We start from the raw sequence: 20880 nt of genomic DNA, 5'->3' as shown, positions 1-20880 counted from the left end.
GGCCTGGGTGGGGCTGACTCTGGCCTGGCCTGAGCCGTCTTGAGACCGTTGCTGGAGCCAGACACCACACACACTTTCTCCAGAAGAGGCTATCCAAAGGAGCCCGGCTCTGAGACTTCATACACCGCCTTGGCAGCTGGGGACACACTGAGGACATCGTCTTCAGCTTGGGACCCGAATCCCTCCTCTCCTCTGCCTGTTTCCTCACCAGATACACGATGCCATAATTATAGGCTGCAGGGACCCAATGACCAGCACACTGCCAATTCTACCTCCCGGGGGGTGGGGGCTGGGGATGGTGGTGGCTGCTGGGGATGGTGGTGGCTGCTGGGGATGGTAGTGGCTGCTGGAGGTGCTCAGGAGCCTTGGCGTTTGACCTCTCAGTGACTTTCCCAGGTAGGAAGCTCCTCTAACTCTTCTTCTGCTCCTCACCCGTTCCTGTATTAGCGCTGACTCTGAATTTCTCTATGCTGCTCCTCTCCCACCCACCCCCACCCCCGAGACTGGAATATGGGTGGCTCCCAGAACTGCCATTAAGCCCTGGACATGACTCGGTCCTCACACGGGTCTGGAAGTCTCCTTCCCTCATCCACACCTGGTGGCTGCTTTGCCTGCAAGGCACCTAATCCAGGCAGGCGCAGTTGGCTATTGTGTGTGGTCACCCAGGCTGTGCACTACCCAGGGAGCTAACAGCTGCCGAAGGCTGCAGGTGCCAGAGGAAGAGGGCTCTCCTGCTAACTCTGGGGGCACATGGGTATGTGGCCTCCTGCTAACTCTGGGGGCACATGGGTATGTGGTCTCCTGCTAACTCTGGGGGCACATGGGTATGTGGCCTCCTGCTAACTCTGGGGGCACATGGGTATGTGGCCTCCTGCTAACTCTGGGGGCACATGGGTATGTGGTCTCCTGCTAACTCTGGGGGCACATGGGTATGTGGCCTCCTGCTAACTCTGGGGGCACATGGGTATGTGGCCTCCTGCTAACTTGTATGAGGGCACATGGACATGGGGACCTCCCTCTGGTTCTGACCACCTCCATGTGGAATGTTTCTTCTCCCCCAGTTTCTCCTGATTCACCTTTTCACTGCACTCTATAGGGTGGTATGGTGGGGAAACTGGAGGGTGCACCTCAGCGGCCTTAAGAGACTAAGGCAAGTAGGCAGGACTTTGACAGGTGGGCACAGGCCTCAATCACCTACCTTTGTGAAGGGCTCAAAGACAGGTAAGGCATTTTCTTGGGTTTCAGTAAATGGGTACTGGGATCAGCCATGTGCCCTAAGAGTGTCCTGACACCTGTCAACTCTCCCATTTTTTTTGTTGTGTGCGAGCGTGCGTGCGTGCGTGCGTGCGCGTCTATCCTAAATCATTTATTGGCATAAATTTTAGAAACATTACTTACATCATCGGTAATGGAGCTGAATAGTTATGCGCTTTCTCCCACTGGTGTTACTGTTAGAATGTTGTAGCCCTTACAGAGACCACAACTCTTTGTGGCCAGCAGATGGCAGCCCACGCATCTCCCAGCGCTGATGAACTGGTTTGGCTGGGTGTTGGGGTTTGTTCTGGTAATTAATTTATGGAGTGGGTCATTGAGGAGAACCTCAAGAATTTGTACATGAATCCTTCCACCCAGTAAGAATTCAGGCCTCAAAGCTCCGCAGTAGAGTCCAGCTCTCTCAACAAGACTGAAGGGTAGGCAATCCAGCCGGTTAACACCATGATGGTCGGGCCTGCCTCTAAGGAACTGGGTGTCTGCAGCCTCCCCTGTGAACATGAAGTCCTGCATCGGATGAAATTTTGCCTAGCCTCGTAAAGCAGCCTGTTTGCTTTACCTGGCTAGGTGGGGTGGGGAGCCCTGTGTAGCAGAGTTAGCAGCAACCCCTGAGGAAAGTGCTTCCTGTCAGACCTCTTCTTCCTCTAGAGCAGTGGTTCTCACCCTTCCTAATGCTGCCACCCTTAATACAGTTCCTCATGTTGTGGTGACCCCCAAGCATAAAATTATTTTTGTTGCTACTTCATAACTAATTTTGCTAGTGTTATGAATCATAATGTAACTATCTGATATTCAGGATATTTGTGACCCTTGTGAAAGCCATAAGATCCTCAAAGGGGTTGCAACCTACAGGTTGAGAATTGCTGCTTTATAGTCTGTACTTATATGTACCTACCTTTAATCACCTGAGGGCTGCCACCAGGCAGAAAAGCACTTTTTTAAAAAAAAATTATAATTATGTGTATGTTTGCATGTCTGTGTGTTCATGTGAGTACAGGAGCCCACAGAGGCCAGGAAAGGAAGTTGGAGCCCCTGTAGCTGGAATTACAGGCAGTTGTGAGCCACTCTAGGTAGATTCTGGGAACCAAATTCAGGTCCTCTGCAAATTCAGGTGCTCAGGGAGTCATCTGTCTCTCCAGCAGCCATTTGTCGTTGTTTTGAGACAGATCTCGTGGCCCAGGCTGCCCTCAAAGTCACTGTACAATTGAGGATGACTTGGAATTCTTGCTCCTCCTCCCTCCACCTCCCAAGTAAACTTCAGGTGTTTGCAGCCACACCCACCTCCCTGTTTGTAGGTGGTGAGGCTGTCTCATGCTGGTTTAAAGGACCTGCTCCAAGGCTGGGCCTACATATGGGCTCATGGTCTATGCCCACCAGGCTACACTGTACTCTGCATGTGACTCTTCATGTCAAAAGGAACAGAAAACCACTCCAGTACCACTTGGGGCTGAATTTATTCACTTTATTCTTGAAACATGGCCCTCCTGGCTAGGGGCTGGCACCTCCCCTGGGCATCACCGACTTCTGTTGGGTCCCTTCCCTCTTTTTACCACCCTGGACTAAGTCCCTTCCCTGTGGAAGGGGCTTCAGGCAAGTGGCACCTCCTCCCCTCCGGGAATGTCTTAGATTATGTAGGGGCCGGGCAGTGGTGGCGCACGCCTTTAACTCCAGCACTCGGGAGACAGTAGCAGGTGGATCTCTGTGAGTTCGAGGCCAGCCTGGTCTATGGAGCGAGTTCCAAGACAGGCTCCAAAGCTAGAAACACCGTGTCTCAAGCATGCAAGCCCTGGGTTTGACCCACAGCACTGCATGAATCAGACACACATGCCTGTAACCCCAGTAGAGAATAAAGGCAGGAGGATCAGAAGTTCAGTTCTACCCTGGGCTACTGAGTGAGTTCAAAGCCAACCTGTACTATGGAAGACTCAGTCCCTGATCCCAGCCCTGTCTCCCTATATCCTGCCCTTGAAAGGGATGCAGACAGCGAGATCTTCCTCTTGACATTTTCTTATGGAGCTGTGTTCCTCAGCCAAGCTCTTATTAGCCAAGGTCCCTTCCTTTCACACAGCTGGGAGCTGATAGGGCAGTCCTTAGCCCTCCCCCTCCAGGAGAGTGAGTCTTGGCAGGCTTCCTGTGTGCCTGCTGGGTAACGTGTGGAAGGGCAAGAAGGCCTTCTGACTTTGCTCTCCTCACCTCCGTTCTATGTGCCTTTTTGTTTCAGGCCTCTCCCGGACTAACTATTGTCCCCAGAATCCATGTCCACCTAGAGCCAAGGGACTTAATCTGAAGCAGGTCTGTGGATGTAACTGAGATGAGGTCCTCCCAAGTGAGTGGGGTAGGTCCTAACTCAAGGAAGGGGGTTCAGACACTACACAGGGAGGGCCATGACTAATGGGCCCACAGCCCAGAACACCCAGGATAGGTAGCCTGAGTCCCACCACAGGCTGGAAGAGGCAGAGAAGCATCCTCCAGAGCCTGTGGGGACAGCCCTGTCAACACCTCACCCTCAGAAGCGAGCGGATGAACAGCGGCTGTTCTCGACCTCACAGTGTTCACGGCACCATGACAGCTGCCTCACATGGGCTGCGCACTTGCACCTGGGCAGTAAGGAACGAGGATCTCGTGGGTCCCACTAGGTACAACCCAGAAGGGGCTCAAGATGCTGTTTCCAGAGGGAAATGTAGCTCAAGTCCAGGGCCACACTGGGCAGCCAGGGCCTGGAGTGGTGGTCCCCAGAGGAGCCTACATCACAGTGGCCTACAGGGCCCGTCCCCAGTGCCTGGTTTCTCCCACAACCTGACTCACTCTGGGACCCAGTTTGCTAGAAGCTTGCTGGTAGAAATCCAGGTAGATGAGGCCAGGCTGCCATCCAGACAGCTTTCCAGCACCACATCCCCAGTCAACTGCCCGAGAGGCACACAGTGGCTCCAGGAACTTGCTATTCCTAAATACTCACTTTGGTAAATGTTTTTAAATGTTCCCTTAGGGTCAAGGAAACGGCTCAGTCAGTAAAGCACTTGCCTTACAAGCACAAGGACCTGAGTTCTAACCCCAGGACCCACATAAGAAAGGTCAGGGGTGGCACATTTGCAATCTAGGCCTGGGGAGGTGGAGTCTGGATCTCTGCAGCCCACACTGGCCAGTGAACCTGGCCTAATGGGCAAGTTCCGGGCCAGTGAAAGACCCTGTGGCAAAAACAAGGTGGATAGTGTCCCTAGAGGACACCTGAGGTTGTCCTCTGGCCTACACACTGCCCACATTCCCACTGTTTTCTTACTAAGGGCTCCCCAAAATGCAAAGTCTTCAGGCCCCACAAATCAGGCCTGTCCCTGCTTATGAGATAGCTGTTTAGACCTGATGATGATAGTCCTGAAATGGCAGCATCCTGGAGGCAGACAAGGAATGTGCTGGGCAGCTGAGGGGACAGACGCATGGGTGGAGCCATGGTTCCCATGTGTCTGGTGAGGTGTGGCCAGGCTGAGAACCTTGGCCACCAAGAGTGCAGTCAACTTGCCCGAGGCTCAGGGCTGCCTCCCAGCACAGGGGATGACTGGAGGGGAACCCCTAGCGACAGGTCTGAGATGCTCTATCCCCTCCCCCCCTGCAGTGGCCCAGGTTCCTCTAAGGACACTGTACTGCCTGGGAAGAGATCCTTCTTACCCACAGCCCCAGGAGTCTCTAAGTTGGTGGTCCTCATCATTCCTAACGCTGTGACCTTTTAATACAGTTCCTCATGTTGTAGGGACCCCCAGCCATAAAATTATTTTTGTTGCTACTTCATACTGTTGCGACTGAGCAGAGTCTCAATTTCTAAGACCATCGGCAATAAGTTTTCTGAAGGTCGCAACCCACAGGTTAAGAGCCACTGCTCTAGGTGGTAGGCGGATTGGGGAGGAGGGGGCAGTGAGAGGGCCCTCAAGGCCTGCCCCAAGAGAAAGCCTCTTACCCTGCAGCCTAGGCCCCAGACCAACCAGTCTCTCCCCTTAGTCCAGTGCCTCCCAGCACACTCCCAAAGCTAGAAACAGCCCCCAGCCAGGCTGGGCTCCACACCAGCCTTTATTCAGACCTCTCAGCACTCAGCATGGTCTAGCCAGTAGAAAGACCACAACAAAAGAGAAAATCTGCGGCCCACTGTTCCGAGAGCAACAGAAAAGAATGCATAGGAGTGTCCCAAAGCTCACAGCACAGGCTAATGCTGGCTGCCAACGGAGGTGGTGGTGCCTTGTGCCAAGGAGATGCCTTGTGCCAAGGAGACCTGTACCTAAGCCTGGGAGGAGGCGGGGCTGGGGAGAAGCAGGAGCCACCGTGCTGGGAACAAAAGCATCCAGCAGGAGGTGAGAGATTCAGGTTGAGATGTGAAATCTTGAGAGAGATTGGGATTTGTAACATCCCAGACCCTTACAACAGGTCTCAGGGAATGTATAAAACAAGGACTTGAGAACTCCACCTTCCATGTAGCTCAAAACCCAGGCCGGGTTTCCAGAGTTCAAATGACAGTGACCTCTGGCTCCCTGGAGACTGGGTTCTCAGTAGCATGTCAGTGAGGTCCTAGGCTGGACAAGAGTGGGAGGAACATACCCCTCTAGGCTGAGAGTGGGGACGCAGTAACAGACAGAACCACTCTTCCTTGCTGAGGCTACCCCAGGGGAACCAGTAACCCCCAGTCCACAGAGCTACTTGGGGACCACAGGGCCCTTCTAGAACAAATGAAGCCCAGATGGAGATACTCTGTTCAAAGCACAGAAGTTGTGACCTAGGGTCCAGGGGCAGGCAGCTTCAGGGCAAGCCAGCTTCTGGGTGGGTGGCAGAGTCTCCTGCTTCTGCCCTACCCACCCCTCACCTGCATGGCCACCAGAAGACATTTCCGTGTGAGGCCAGCCCAGGCCTGAGAGATAGGAGTGTTACTTAGGCACCCCTAATAGTAGTGAAATACAGGGTAGGGCAGGTCCAGGATCTTGGCCTTCATATACGTCCCCAAACTAAAATTCCATCTGAAGTCCAAAGCAAAAAACCAAACAAAAATCCCGGACCCAAACAGTCGAGTCTCTCAACAATGAACTCTGCAGAGATATCTGTGCACAGTGCACAGCTCACGTTACCACGATGCACACACACACACCCCGGCACAAACACCCACGGCCTGTTGCTCCCAGGGAGCCTCAGTGCTGACTGCTGACATGGAGCGTGTAGAAAGCCCAGGGCTCAGGGACGTAGATGACACCAGGGTACTTCTTTCTGAGGACAGGGTCATTCCACAGCCAAGCAACCCACAGAGCCACCAGCGAGAGGGTGAGGGCGAAGGAAGAGAAGAGGAAGAGGCCGTTGCTGTCCAGGAAGAGGCGCCTGCGCTTCTGGTGCAGGACGAGAGCCAGCATGGCAAAGAAGGTGAAGATGAAGAGCATGAAGATCTGCCCCTCGGTGACCAGGTACCTGGAGAAAGAGGACAGGTGCGGAGATGAAGTGGGTGCCATAGCATCACCATCCTGCCTGGTAGCCAATCAGAATGGCGCCACTAGTGAGAGGACCCAATGTGGCAGGACGATCTAAACCACAGCCCAGAGGCATCCTATGACTTTAAGTGCTTTAATAATACTCAGCTAGATTGCAGGGCATGGTGGCACATGCCTTTGGTCCTAGCACGAAGGAGGCAGAGGCAGGCAGATCTTTATGAGTTTGAGGCCAGCCTGGTCTACTTAGTTCCAGGACAGCCAGGGCTACATAGACCATGTTTCAAAATAATAATAATAATAATAATAATTAGTAGTAATACTACTACTACTAAATATAACAGTCAGCTAGGTGCGGTGGCTCACATGTTTACGCAGCACCCAGGAGGCAAAGGCAAGAAGGTCTCTGGTTACCACACAGTGAATTCCAAGGCTACATACTGAGACTCAGAAGATATCTGGCTTTGGTTTCTGGCATTTCTCACATGAGGACACGCCCACATGACGGACATTGGCTCTGGAAGAACAAGAGGACGATGCAGTCTTCGCTGGGAACATGTGGATGCATGGCCTCAGTTCCACACTCTGCTACCTGCTTGGTTTCTGGAGGATGCCATCCCAATACATGGAGGCCACTGTCATCTCCTTGACATGCTACACCCTGGAGCACAGCGCACCCAGAGGCACTTGGAGGCTTCTGCAGTGTTATCTAGGTCTCTGCCTCTAGAAGTCCTGATGCCCACCCATTCACTTAAGGAGCTCCAGCTCCGCAGCCTCCTGGCCTGCGACCTTGGGGATGGCATGTGGACTCCTTTGAACGACAACGTCAAGGCTGCTTCCTCTCTTACGGGGGAAACACAAACAGCCTCACCTCTCAAGGCGTCTGACAGGGGCTGTATGCATCTCTCACGTGGAAACGCATATTGTTCAGGGAATGGTGTGTGGTGAATCTACCGCTGTCGCACTAACGTGTCAAGGGAGGACTGTGGCAGTCAACATGCCCAGGTCGAGCTCTTTCTCCCTGGTATAAATGCTGCTATCCCTCATCTCATCCTCCGCAAGAGCACAGGTTAGCCCGAGTGGGCCCTCTTGCAGGCTGGACAGGTCCTGGAAGTGGCTAGAGCTGGCCCAGGGAGGAAGGGATTTTCTTATGTAGAGGGGGCTCCCCATCCAAGGAGACCCCGTCACGCCTTCCTGTAATCCCAGTGCTCTGGGCCTGTGAGAGAGAGAGAGCTGCCTCCGAAGAAGCAATGGGAAGATAAGGGTCTGCCTGAGGTCTGAGAGGGGAGTCCAGAGTAGGGGAAGGGACCTCAGGAGAACAAAGGAGGAGAGAGGCAGGGCTAGGCTGAGAATGTCCCTGGTCTGTCCCTGGTCCCCTGTCATCTTGTCCGCCTGGCCTCAAGGCAGCTCTGATGTGCTGGGAGGTAGGGTAGAGGACAGCCTCACCTCTCTCGTCTACTTAGCTGAGCATCACGGTAACAGAGAAGCCACTACAAGGCACAGCCCTCTACCCAGGAGGAAGCAGAGGCCTGGGGATAGCAAGTCTTACCTGGGGTCACACTGCAGGTCTCTAGTCAAACGTGATTATTTTTTTTTTCTTTCTCTCTTTTTGAGGCAGGATCCATGTAGCCCAACATGGCCTCAAACTCATTATGTAGCCAATGCTTACTTGGGATTCCTGATCCTCCTGCCTCCACCTCCCAAGTGCTAGGATTACAGAAGTGGGTCACCACACCCAGCACTGTTTACGTGTGGATTTTACTGTGGTGGCTCATTCCGTGCCTGTGCCCTCTGTCCCACCCCAAATGTCAGTGTCCACTCACCAGTAGTACAGGCCACTGGGCACCACCAGGAGCAGGGCTGGCCCTGGCATGTGGCTCTCAGCCTTGGAGGTGGTGAAACAGCCGCTGAAGTACATGAAGAGGATGAGGAAGAAGGGGATGTACCTGGGACGGAGAGGCGACAGCTTTAAAACCTGACCGGGGGTGTCCCCATCATCTCTCCACTGGTCCCTTGCATCGTCACAGAGGGTGTTGTAAAACCCTTGGCATGGGTCAGGCACACCCCTCTACATTCAGCCTTTCCTGCCCTGGGAGTCCAGGCGGGAGGAACAGAAGCCAAAAGGTGAGTGAGGCTCACACAAAGAAGGGCCCGGGGTTCCTTGTGTTAAGTACTAAGGTGAAGGGCGTGGGTGCCATGGCAACTGCACCCTGCCTGGATTCCCTCTCTGGACCTAGTGCCCACCCTGTCCCTCATTTCATTGGAGATTAGGGGATGTGGGGCTATCTCACCCATGTGACTTAGACACCAGTACCACATTAACCTGGACATGGGGTACCCAGCAGGGCTGAAGTCAGAGAGAACATAGTTCTGGGAGATCCCGAGGAGGGAGGTGGAACCCTTCATTCACACTTAGCCAACAATCCCCACCTCATCCAAGAGTACAGCTTCTCTCCTCCCCACACAGGGGCTTCCTTTTTCCTTCCAGTACACACACACACGCACGCACGCACGCACGCACGCACGCATGCGCGTGCGCACACACACACACACACACACACACACACTCTTGTACACAAACCCTTTTCTGTCATGACACCCCCACCCTCCAATACTCAGTCCACTCCCCCAACCTCTCCTGAATTCCCAGGCCTGTTCCACCTCCTCCTCCTTTCCCAACTTCTGGCAGTCAGGAAGAGCTGGCAGGAGCCTGGGCAGGGGTCCCCTATCGCCCTCCGAACCAGAAGGGTCAACCTCCTCAACCTCAGATAGACCCACAAGGTCAACCTCCTCAACCTCAGATAGACCCACAGACAATGGTGTGGGGCATGTGCTGAGGGAAGCGCCTCAGTCCAGGTGAGGCTCCCGGGTGCAAGGCTAGCCCCTCACCTCTCATCCCTTCTCGCCGGCTCTAGTTTATCCAGTGTAGGATGAGAGGTGGCAGAGAAAGCCTCCGTATTTGAGCTCTCAGTCTCTGGTTCTGACCCCACATTTCTGAGACTTTCCTCAAAGTGGCAGTGGCGGCAGTGGTGGGGGGTGGGGTGGGGATATTCCCCGGGGAGTTCCAAGATGGGGAACACAAATTGTGCCACCCAAACCTGGCCCTACTGGTTCTTATCAACTTCCTACATCCCCATCTGTCTCCTGCATCCCACGGGCAACCATCTAGTCACTAGATTCTAGGGTGTTTGTTTATCAGGGCTACAGCCGTCCCTCCCTCCCCAGCCCCAGGCTCAGACATGGCTAAGGTGGACAAACACCTGCTTGCTGCCCTCTAGTGGCTACCGTGGGAACTTCAGTTAGAGAGGAGGCTACCCGAAAGCAACTGGGTCTCCCTGGCACGCTAACCAGGGGTCCCCCGCAGCGCCTTCGCTGAGAAGAGAATTCCATTCCTGATGCTCCATTTGATTCTTAGAGACCCGGGGTCCAGGGAGCCTTGTTCAGTGTCTCCTGGTGCCTGGGCCCTGGACAGAACACAGACCACTCAGCCCCTCACTCACCACATGGAGTGGCCCAGGTACTCATCATAGTAGTAGAGCAGCTCAAAGGAGTCGATCTGAGAAGGCATAGGGGAGGCAAAGTGAGACGGGCTGGGACCTGAAACACCACCTCCCACACACCATTCTCATTCCCTCCCCAGGGTACCAGAGGGGCACGGGGAGCCAGTCACTGTACCACGGTTTTGTTTGGTTTTTTGTGATAGTCTCACTAGGCTGGCTTTGAACCACTATATAAACCAGACTGGTCTTGAACCACTATATAAACCAGGCTGGCCTTGAACCACTATATAAACCAGGCTGGTCTTGAACCACTATATAAACCAGGCTGGCTTTGAACCACTATATAAACCAGGCTGGCTTTGAACCACTGTATAAACCAGGCTGGTCTTGAACCACTATATAAACCAGGCTGGCTTTGAACCACTGTATAAACCAGGCTGGCCTTGAACCACTATATAAACCAGGCTGGCTTTGAACCACTATATATATAAACCAGGCTGGCTTTGAATCACTACATAAACCAGGCTGGTCTTGAACTTGTACCAATCCTCTTCTCTTTCCCTCCTGAGTGCTGGGGTTCCAGACATGCGCCCCACATTCAGACAGATACTGTGTCCCTTTACAATCTAGGAGCATACTAATTTGGGTAGGCAACAGTGCCCTCACTTAGATACATGCTTGTAATCCAGCACTTCAGGAGGCAGAGGCAGGAGGATCAGGAGTTCAAGGTCATCCTTGGCTACTTACAGAATTTGTGGTCAGCCTGGGCTATGTGAGACATGACTGGCTGGGGAGTCTTTTTAGTCTCCAAGTACAGACACCCAGTAGGGCAGCCTTGGGAGAGTGGGTGGGGGAAGAGCCTCACCAGCGTCTCTGGCTTGAGGTTCTTGATGATAGGGTTCTCTCTGACGGACAGGTGGTGCTGGTACCCACTGAAGAGCAGGCGGTGGTTGACGGAGTCGCCCACCAGGTGGATGCTGGCTCCCATGATGAAGGTGATGATACTGACGTAGATTATAGACCGCGGCAGCGTGCGGGGGGACCGCTCGATGAGCTGAGGTTCAGAATGAGGTCCATGGCATGTCCCAGACTCCATCACAATGTGTGAAAACCTCTGCCTCCCTTCCCCCAGAAAAGTGGGATAGAAAGTCCCTCTGGGGGTTATGGGTTCCTCAGTAGGACAGCCTAGCTCCAGACCACGACACGGTGTAAGTCCAGCAGGGTCTGCTGAAGGACACCCTTCTTCTTCAGGAAGATCAGATGAGGGTGGGGGTGGGGGCAGTGTGATACCAGACCTTCAAGGCTGGAATCCTGACCGGGCCAGACCCTTCCACTACCTCAGGGTGTCCCATGTGTGCTCTGGGTGGGCCAGCATGCTGCAGGGGTCTGCTTCCCGAGTGACAGGTCCCCAGTAAACAGAAAGAAAATGTCAAGGAGTCCAGAATGGGGGTGGGCGTTCTAAAACCACAGTTCTGAAGTGATGCTTCTCCTACTTTTAGAGATTTGAAATGTCTTTCATTTTTTAATTTTTGAAGAAACACTTACCATTTATTTATTGTGTGAGTATATATATGTAGGTAGACATGTAAAGGTCAGAGGATAATTTGTGGAAGTAGTTTCTTATCATGTAGGGATAAAATTTAGGCTGTCAGGCTTGGCAGTCAGCACCCTGACCCACTGAACCAGCTCACCAGCTCGTGGAAGGAGAGAGAGAGAGAGAGAGAGAGAGACAGAGAGACAGAGAGACAGAGACAGGGAGACAGAGAGAACACGCGCGCCTCTGTTACCAGAGAGGATGGGAGGGAGACAGGCCAGTCTGTACCTTGAGCAGCAGGAAGGGCGTGATGACATTGTAGGCCATGTGGAAGTAGTCCCCGACACTCGGCTTGTTGAGAGGGAACCACTGGAGCGGGAACACCAACTGGGAAAGAGGGCATGGGCTCACAGGAAGGCCTGCAGGCCACTCGACACCAGCCCCCTCACACACTGAGCTCCTCCTGTGTTCTCTTGGAAGCCCTAGGCCAAAGGGACTGCCAGAGAGAGAAACTGAGTCCTGCAGACAGTAAATGGACTGTTCCTAGTCATATTTGATACACAGATATCCAGGGAGTGTCTTAGGCTCTCTACATAACAGTACTCTACAGAAGAGTATTTTTACTGTTTTATATTTTATTTCCTCTTTTATCTTAGGACAAAACACATTTACAATCTAAAATCTTTCCTAATTTGAAAAAGGTCCTTTCTCCTTTAACTTTTTTTTAAGCCAAAAATATTCTATCATATTTACATCTTTTTTATTCTGCTGAATGGGGCGAGCAGGATGGGCCTTCTGAACTTTTCATGGTGTGGTCTTACTTCCTTGATTAGGTTTGTTTCAAGGCATTTTGTTTTATTTTTTCAGGCTTCTGTGGGATGGAACAGGGCTGTCTCCCGGATTTCCTTCTCAGTCTGTATCTGGTATGGAGGAAGGCTGTGGTAACTGTAGCCTGCCACTTTGCTGGAAGTGTTCAGCACTTAGGTTTCTTTTGTCTTGTGACAGGGTCTTACCATGGAGCTCTGACAGGCCATGATATCACATGTTTACTATGGAAGGCTAAGTTGCCATTAATAGAAACAGCAATTTGCATATATTGCTCTAGAGCAGTGGTTCTCAACCTTCCTAATGCCCTACACTACAGCTCCTCATGTTGTGGTCACCCCAACCATAACATCATTTTCATTGCTACTTCAGAACTGTAATCTTGCTGTTATGAATTATAATGTAAATATTTTTGGAGACAGAAGTTTGCCAAAGGGGTCACAATCCACAGGTTGAGAACCACTGCTATAGAGATACATTCTAACGTAAAACAATCAAGGTACAGAATATAAGATATAAGACAAAATCTTCTTTTGGTTAGGGAAAATAAAGAACTTCTATATATGTCACATAAACAGAGACAGGAGTGGAGGGTGTGCCCGAGCCTCAGCAAGGTCTAGCACCTCCCTATTTTGAAACTTCTACGTATTTTGTTTTTGTTTTTGTTTTTTTGTTTTTTTCCAGAGCTGAGGACCGAACCCAGGGCCTTGCACTTGCTAGGCAAGCGCTCTACCACTGAGCTAAATCCCCAACCCCAAAACGTCTACATGTTACTGTCACTACTTGGAAGTGACTTTAGTTTGGGCACTTACAGTATGCAAATGCAGCTGATGGGCTTCTCCAGAGGACAGCACTATCTGTCCCAAGGCAATGAGGGAGGACAGCAGCTCTGCTCTACCTCATGGGATGACTACTGGGACCCAGCCAGGCTCTCTTACTGGCATGACTGGCCAGTCACACGGCTCCAGAATGCAACAGCCTCTAGGTTCCCCCTAAGAAGTGATGCCTGTAAGGTCACTCGGCAAACTGAGATCACAGGAAGTCCCCTCAACGCTGGCAGGACTCAGCCTCACACTTACCATGGCAATGGGGCGGCCAAAGTCCAGAACCCAGTTCTGCAGTGTGAAGTACAACCAGAGGTCCAAGTGGAAGGGAGCTGTGCGCTCTGTCTCCTCAGCCTTCACGGAGCCATGCCTGGCAAGGAACAAGCCGAGAGTCAGCCCTCTCTCCCCGCTTCGCCATCAGCCCAAGAGAAAGACAGAGGTCCAGGCACGGGAAGGCAGGACATGCATGTTATCTAGGGAAAGGAACCCCGGAGTCTAGTCAAGAGGACAGTGGATTTCAGTTGTCCTAACTACCTTGTGACTCGGGAAGAAACGGACCCATGGGTGAAGTAACATCAAGCTTCCATTATAAAATGATGGGGAAATAAAACAAGGCAAAACATGAAAGATGAATGCAAACTGTCAAACATGATGGACAGAGGCAGACAACCTTCACGAAGCACCCACTGTCCCCCCGAGGCACCATGGGGTGCTATCTGCTTGTGTGAACTCACTTCTTTATTTGCTATGAATTAATTTTTAAGAGACATGAATATGCAACTCTGTATGTGCACACGAGTGCAGGTGCCTTGAGATGGCCAGATCTCTGGGAGTGACAGGCGGCTGTGCGCTGCCTGACATGGGTGCTGGGAACTGAACTCTGGTCCTCAGCAATTGCAGAACACACTTCAAACCACTGAGCCACCTCGCCAGCCCCTAGTCGATTAATCTGTGTGTGAATGATGCTGGGGAGGGAACCCAGGGCCTTGCACATGGTAAGCCTGTGTTCCACCACCGAGCTACACCCCCGTCACTCACTCGATTCCTTTAGTCCTCACGGAAATTCGCTGAGATCTCATTGTTGCCTTCATTTTATAAATTGGAGGTAAAGGGTCCAACAGACTAAGTTTCTTGCCCCAGGACTAGAATCTAAATGATTAGGCCTCAAGAGTTTGTTTGTTTGTTTGTTTGTTTGTTTGTTTGTTTGTGGGAGGGTTCGAGACATGGTTTTGCTGTGTAGCTTTGTGCCTTTCCTGGAACTCACTCTGTAGCCCAGGCTGGCCTCGAACTCACAGAGATCCACCTGCCTCTGCCTCCTGAGTGCTGGGATTAAAGGTGTGTGCCACCATCCCCCCCCCCCCCCCCCCCCCCGCTGAGTTTATTTATTTGTTTTTTCAACTCAGGGTTTCCCTCTAGGCTGTCCTAGAACTTGCTATGTAGACCAGGGCCTGCCTCTGCCTCCTGAGTGATGGGATTAAAGGCATGCGCCACCAGGGCTGGCTCAGTTGTTGTTTTTTTTTTTTTTTTTTAATCTCTATCCCACAGTGTGTCCATGGTGATTGGTTCCTGGGAACAATCATGGTTCTCTAACAGGGCCTGGGGCCTGGGAGCAGAGCCTCCCTCCACCTTGGCTCTTCAGCTATGTGGAGGTGCCTGGGGCCGCTGGAATATTACATTCCTTACCAGTCCACACCAGAGCCTGAGAAAAAAGCCAGCAGGGCCATAGTGGTGTAAGAAACGTACCACAGAAGCACAAAGTCCCTCTCACAAAGCAGTTGGTTCCCTGCTGTTCACAGATGCTCTGAAGTCCAAGGGCTTTGCTACTTCCTATGGGAGGGCTTCTCTGAGAAAGCTTTTCCCAGCCCACACTAGTCCTACAGGGAGCAAGCATTTCCTCACGGACTCAGGCCAGTCATGGCAGCGTGGGCCTAGGGTTGGGTTCTTCCATCTAAGCCCTCAGGAGGGGAGAATTTTTAAAAAATTAAATAGCTTAGTGGTGGTGGTATATGCCTCAAATCCCGGGGTGGGGGAGCAGAGGCCAGCCTGGTCAACAGAGTGAGTTCCAGGACAGCCAGGGCTACACAGAGAAACCCTATCACAAAAAAAAAAGAAAGAAAGGAAGGAAGGAAGGAAGGAAGGAAGGAAGGAAGGAAGGAAGGAAGAAAGAAAGAAAGAAAGAAAGAAAGAAAGAAAGAAAGAAAGAAAGAAAGAAAGAAAGAAAGAAAGAAAAGAAAATTCAAATAGTTATTTATTTGAGTGTGTGAGCATGTGCACATGCCATGCATGTGGAGGTTAAAAGTGTGTTCAAGGCTGCTCTCTTTTCCATCATGTGGGTCCTGGGATCAAACCCAGGTCTTCAGGCTTAGTGGTTGCCTTAACTCACAGAGCCCTATCAGCAGTCCCAAAGGGGAGAGCATTAAGGTTCCCCGACTCTGTAACCTCCTCATTAGAGTCTGATCCTCTTACAGCATGCTTACCACCCAGAGACAAGACGGTACTAACTCCTAAGATGATGGGCGGAGCCTCATCTTGTGTATGTGGCCAAACCAGACCCGGGTCCCTGGCCTCCAGAGTTGTCAGCTCTTGTCCCTGGCTCAGGCTGACTTAAAACCATCACCACGGCCCGTGTTCTGTGTTCCGTATCCCTCCCCTATGGGCCCACATGAGCTGGGCAGCACCAGGAAGGCGGTCCTCGGTCACATGCTGACTTCCATAATTTGCTGGGATCCTCAGCTCATTAGCTGATGCTAATCCCAAAGATGAATGGACAGATCAAGCCACCCGGGGCCTGAGAGTCAGGCCCGTGGGGGTCTGTGATCCTGTAAGAAGGCAAGGCAGGTAGAGTAGGCACCCCCAAGTCAACACAGTCTTCCTGTCCCCAACTCAGTGCTCCCCCACCACACACTGATCACCAACTCCGCATGATGCTACAGCTGTACCTGTGCCATCCCAGTTGACCCCGGCATCAGAGGCAGGAGCTGTCCTCCACTGCTTTCAGATGAAGATGCCAAGGCTCAGCGGTGAGCGGTCAGTCACCGTCACCCACACAGTAAGGAGCTGCTGTGACTACGACTTTTACCACCTGTTTCCTGACTCTTACTTCTTCCCAAAAGGTAGTGTTTCATTAGCCACAGGGAGGCCTTGGCGACTGGGGGATGAGCTCCTTCCGATGCTGGCTCTCTGGGATGCAAGCCCCAAGGCTGACTATGGCCAAGGTTCCATCCTCCAGAGACAGCCAAGAGAAAAAGAAAGGGCCTCCAAGAAAGGGTGTGTGTGTGTGTGTGTGTGTGTGTGTGTGCGCGCGCATGCATGCATGCATGCAGAGTGTTCACGTGTCACATGGCAGGCTGCCTCAGACCATATGAACTGGCACCTTCTCTTTGCTGGGGGTACTGAGCTCACACTGACTGATACCCAAATGCAGGAGTTCTGGCTAGCACAGAACTCAAGCCAGGGTCTCTGTGCTCTTAACCACCTACTGTTCTGATTACTGTATATTACTGATTACTATGTGTTACTGTAATAAGCCAGCTGACATTTGAGGTCAAACTAGAAAAGGACCAGTGTAGCCAGGAACAACATGCAGAACCTGCAGAACGGAAGGGAGCTTTAAGGCAGGGATGGGCACTTTCAACCAGGAAGAAAAGCTGCCTGTGAGCAGGAGGGAAAGGCCTGGGGGGGGGGGGGGAGGGAGGGAAGCACCGAAGAAACCCCAGGCCTGTGAGGGACGAACCGGCAGGGGCTGGCCAGGCCAAGGACAGGGCAGATATGCAAGTTAGCTATGCAGATTGCTCAGAGTTGGGTGACAGCGTCCCCATGGAGTCCCTGTTCTCCTCAAACAAGCAGTGAGGAAGGATTAGGAGGGAGGAGCCGAGTGCCCTCAGTGTTCCATTCTGAAACCTCCAACTCAGACAGAGCTGTGATGTTCAGTCCAAAGAATAAAGGGGTTTGGGAAGCCCATGGGGAGGGAGGTACTTGGTGCACGCCTCTAGAATCTACTGGCTCACAGTAGAGGCTCAGTGACGATTTCTTCCTCTACTCCAGGAAGCACTTCCATCCATGGGAACCCCGACATTAGCCCAGCCTAGTTTAGAAGGGCAGGTGGGGAAACAGGTAGCAACAGGGAAGACAGCAGCTTGGGAATCAAGGCTGGCAACACAGGGATTTCCAGAATCCCGGCTCTGCTTTGCAAGGTCTCTCTCCTCTCTCTCCTTCCTCTCCCCCCCCCCCCCCCCCCCCCCGTCTCCTCCCCTCACTCCGTGTGTTTGTTGTGTGTGAGTGCTTTTCCTCACCCCAGTAAAAGCCTTCCTTCACCAACAGTCAATAAACAAAAGACTGACCAATATCTAATTTCTTTTGTTGGGGGGGCTGACTGTGAAGGCAGATCACACAGGGTAAGGATGTCTCCCCTCAACATGGTCCTGAGGATGAGTGATCTCAAGCCTGTCCCAAGTTCCTGATTCCAGACTTCCCAGGCTGAGCCCCGCAGGCCATGCTGGTCCTGGGTCCCCACGGGGAGCAATCTCGGGCAGAACTGAGGAGTGTGCGCGGTGAGAGCACAATGCTGGGTAACCTGAGGCGAGCCCGCCTGCCTGCCCGCCCGTCTTTGTTCCTGCCCCTCCACAGCTTCCCCAGGCTACCACTTGGGGAAACGGACACCGCGACAGCTGGGCAGCCAGTGAGCCCAGCGGCTTCTGCAACCCTGGACGGCAGGGAAGAAAAGGGCTTGTCTGAGAGGTAAAGGAAGTGTGAATGGGGATAGAAAGAGACTGACTCTGGGCTCTTTATGAAGGACGAGGAAATACCAGACATGAAGAGACATTTGAATGAAAAATGAGGAAATGCAGACGAACAAGAACAAGGAGAAAAAGAAAGATAACCAAGAGCAAGTGGTGGTGGCGGCACACACTTCTACTCCAGCACTCGGGAGGCAGTGACAGGCGGATCTCTGAGTTCGAGGCCAGCCTGGTCTACAGAGCAAGTTTCAGGACAGCCAGAGCTACCCTGTCTCAAAACAGAAAACGAGAAACAGCTTAAATATTGTAAGCATTGTATACTGACTTCCAGTGTTCAGACCTAATCCAGAGATAACATGTAGAAAACACCTGTGACAGCCCCAATGTGGAAGATAACGTTGACCTCCTTAGTACCGTGGGCAGCACAGGGCATACTAGAGGCGCTTACTAAATGCCTGCTGAAGTTGTGGGATGTTTCTGACCGGTAAAACAGTCTGAGCCTCCATCTGATCAGGCTCCTTAGCCTGCTCTGGACCTATTTCCTTATCAAGGGAGATGATGAAGTAATATTTTTAAAAAGTAAAAGGACCGCAAAGTGACATGATGTTCAGTCGTGTGTCTACAAACAAATCTGCCCCCGTGCAGACATGACTGAGCACATACAAACTCAGATGGCGACTGACTGTGTTACCGGCCATGGAACTATTACCAGGCGCAGAACTGCACATGCTCAGAAAACTGGCTTCCAAGTCGAAAAGCAAACAGTCCACACATTCTTCGGGAACAATGCAAGAGCTAACCTCGGCCCAGCCCCACCCCCCAAATTTCTCCCACCATCCCAGAGCACACCAGGAACTTCCGAAAACTCACATGGACCACACTAGTGCTCAAAACTCTTCCATGGCTCTTTGGTACCTATGGGACAGGGGGGTATACACCCCACCCCACCCCCACGAGACAGGGTTTCTCTGTGTAGTTTTGGTGCCTGTCCTGGATCTCGCTCTGTAGACCAGGCTGGCCTCGAACTCACAGAGATCCGCCTGGCTCTGCCTCCTGAGTGCTGGGATTAAAGGCGTGCGAGTGCATACATTTTAAACAGGTCATTTAGGATGAGGAAAGGGCGGGCCTACTGCTCAAGAAGTGAGCAACCTCCTTTCAGGACTGTTCCCATCCAGAGTACCTACCTCCTCAAACTTCAGACTCTAGGGCCTTCTCATTTAACTCGGGGGCATTTAGGGCACTTCAAGTCACCAGCCCCCTGTCATTTTCTCTTACAGCTGTGACTTGTCCACACCAATATACTCCTTGCCTTTCCTCACATTCTTCCACCGGCTACCATAACCAGTTTCTGCGGTGCCGGGGACTGAACCCAGGGCTTCCTGCATACTATGCAGACACTACCAACTAAACTACATTCCCCCAGAAACCTGCCTCTACCTCCTGAGCGCTAGGATTAAAGACACAGCCACCATGCCCGGCCTAACAAGCCTTAAGTGTCCTCTGCAAAGTCCCGTACTGCTCAACTCCTCCAGAAAGCCCTCCAGGGTTAGCTGTCACCTGAGTGGGCTCCGACTTTCCTGTTTCCCACCTGGGACAGCGCTAGGCACACGCACGACAGACGCTTAATCAACACAGGTGACACGCGAGGCATGCTTACGGTCAGTGTCGGTAAAGCGGACGGAGGCAGACTGGAGGGAAATAGCAAAGGGCGGGTTTTGTGCCTCTGGCTCTGCCCCGCCCAGCTGGCTAAACCCCAAACATCTCCCCTCATTCCGAATGGGAGCGTGCCACTTCCCGCTGTCCCCGGCTACCGGCTCACTTTCCTGGGCCCCCGAGCCTCCTGAGTCACAGTCCTGCCCAGAGCAGGAGGCTTCCGCAAACTTGCAAGAGGCGCGGGGACTCAGCAGAGCTGGCCGGGGTGACCTCCGAGCAGCCGGCCCCTGCGGTTCCCCCGACCCCGGCGAGGTCTCTCAAACTCTGGGGGCCCCGCACGGCCTTCCCGTCCCCGCTCCGCCCGCACCTGGCCTGCACGAACGCGCCGCCGGGGCCGCCCGCCGCTCCCGGGAGCTGCCGCCTCCGCGCCGCCGCCTCCATGGCCACCCCGCTCGGCATCGCCTTCCTGGAGCAGAGACGACTGCGCGGGCGGCGCGGGGAAGGCCGGCCCAGAGGCGAGCGCGGGGCCCCGGGGCGGGGAGGGGCTGGAGGAGGGAGGGGAAAGCGGGAGGAGGGAGCAAGGGGAGGCTGGAGGAGGGAGCAAGGGGGAGGAGCTGGAGGAGGGAGGGGAAAGCGGGAGGAGGGAGGGGAAAGCGGGAGGAGGGAGCAAGGGGAGGGACTGGAGGAGGGAGGGAAAAGCGGGAGGAGGAAGCAAGGGGAGGGGCTGGAGGAGGGCGGAGGATGGGGAGGGACTTAGGTAGGGAAGGGAGAGGAGGTTGATGAGGGATATGTGGGGCGGGGCGGGGCAGAGGGTAGGGGACCACAGACACTGAAGGAGGAGGAGGAAGGAGGAGGACGCAGGAAAAGAGGAGGGAGAACGTAGTGGGAAGGGTGATCTCCACTTGGGAAGGCGGGGCCTAACCTAAGTCCTGGTCATCTCTTGGGTCTGAGCTGGATGTGCAGAGTGAGGTCACCTGGCGCCTTGGTGGTGGTTGTGTGTGAGTGTGTGTGTGTGTGTGTGTGTGAGTGTGTGTGTGTGTGTGTGTGTGTGTGTGTGTGTGTGCGCGCGCGCGCGCGCGCGCGCGTGTG

At 53.1% G+C, this 20880-nt stretch overlaps 1 protein-coding gene across 1 annotated transcript; it reads right to left on the bottom strand.

Moving 5' to 3' along the window:
- Positions 1 to 2720: 2720 nt before the first annotated feature.
- Cln6 (CLN6 transmembrane ER protein) lies at positions 2721 to 20316 on the bottom strand. Its single transcript, XM_006971450.4, has 7 exons — positions 20159 to 20316; positions 13658 to 13772; positions 12042 to 12140; positions 11085 to 11273; positions 10220 to 10275; positions 8543 to 8665; positions 2721 to 6702 (listed from the first exon to the last, which is right to left on the bottom strand). Exons 1-7 carry the CDS (start codon positions 20248 to 20250, stop codon positions 6432 to 6434), a joined length of 945 nt encoding a protein of 314 aa, XP_006971512.1. The 5' UTR covers positions 20251 to 20316; the 3' UTR covers positions 2721 to 6431.
- Positions 20317 to 20880: the final 564 nt, after the last annotated feature.

The sequence above is a fragment of the Peromyscus maniculatus genome, chromosome 7 (genome assembly GCF_049852395.1).
Source record: "Peromyscus maniculatus bairdii isolate BWxNUB_F1_BW_parent chromosome 7, HU_Pman_BW_mat_3.1, whole genome shotgun sequence".
Lineage (NCBI taxonomy): Eukaryota > Metazoa > Chordata > Mammalia > Rodentia > Cricetidae > Peromyscus > Peromyscus maniculatus.
The sequence above is the reverse complement of the archived record's forward strand: the minus strand, read 5'-3'. Positions and strand labels throughout refer to the sequence as shown.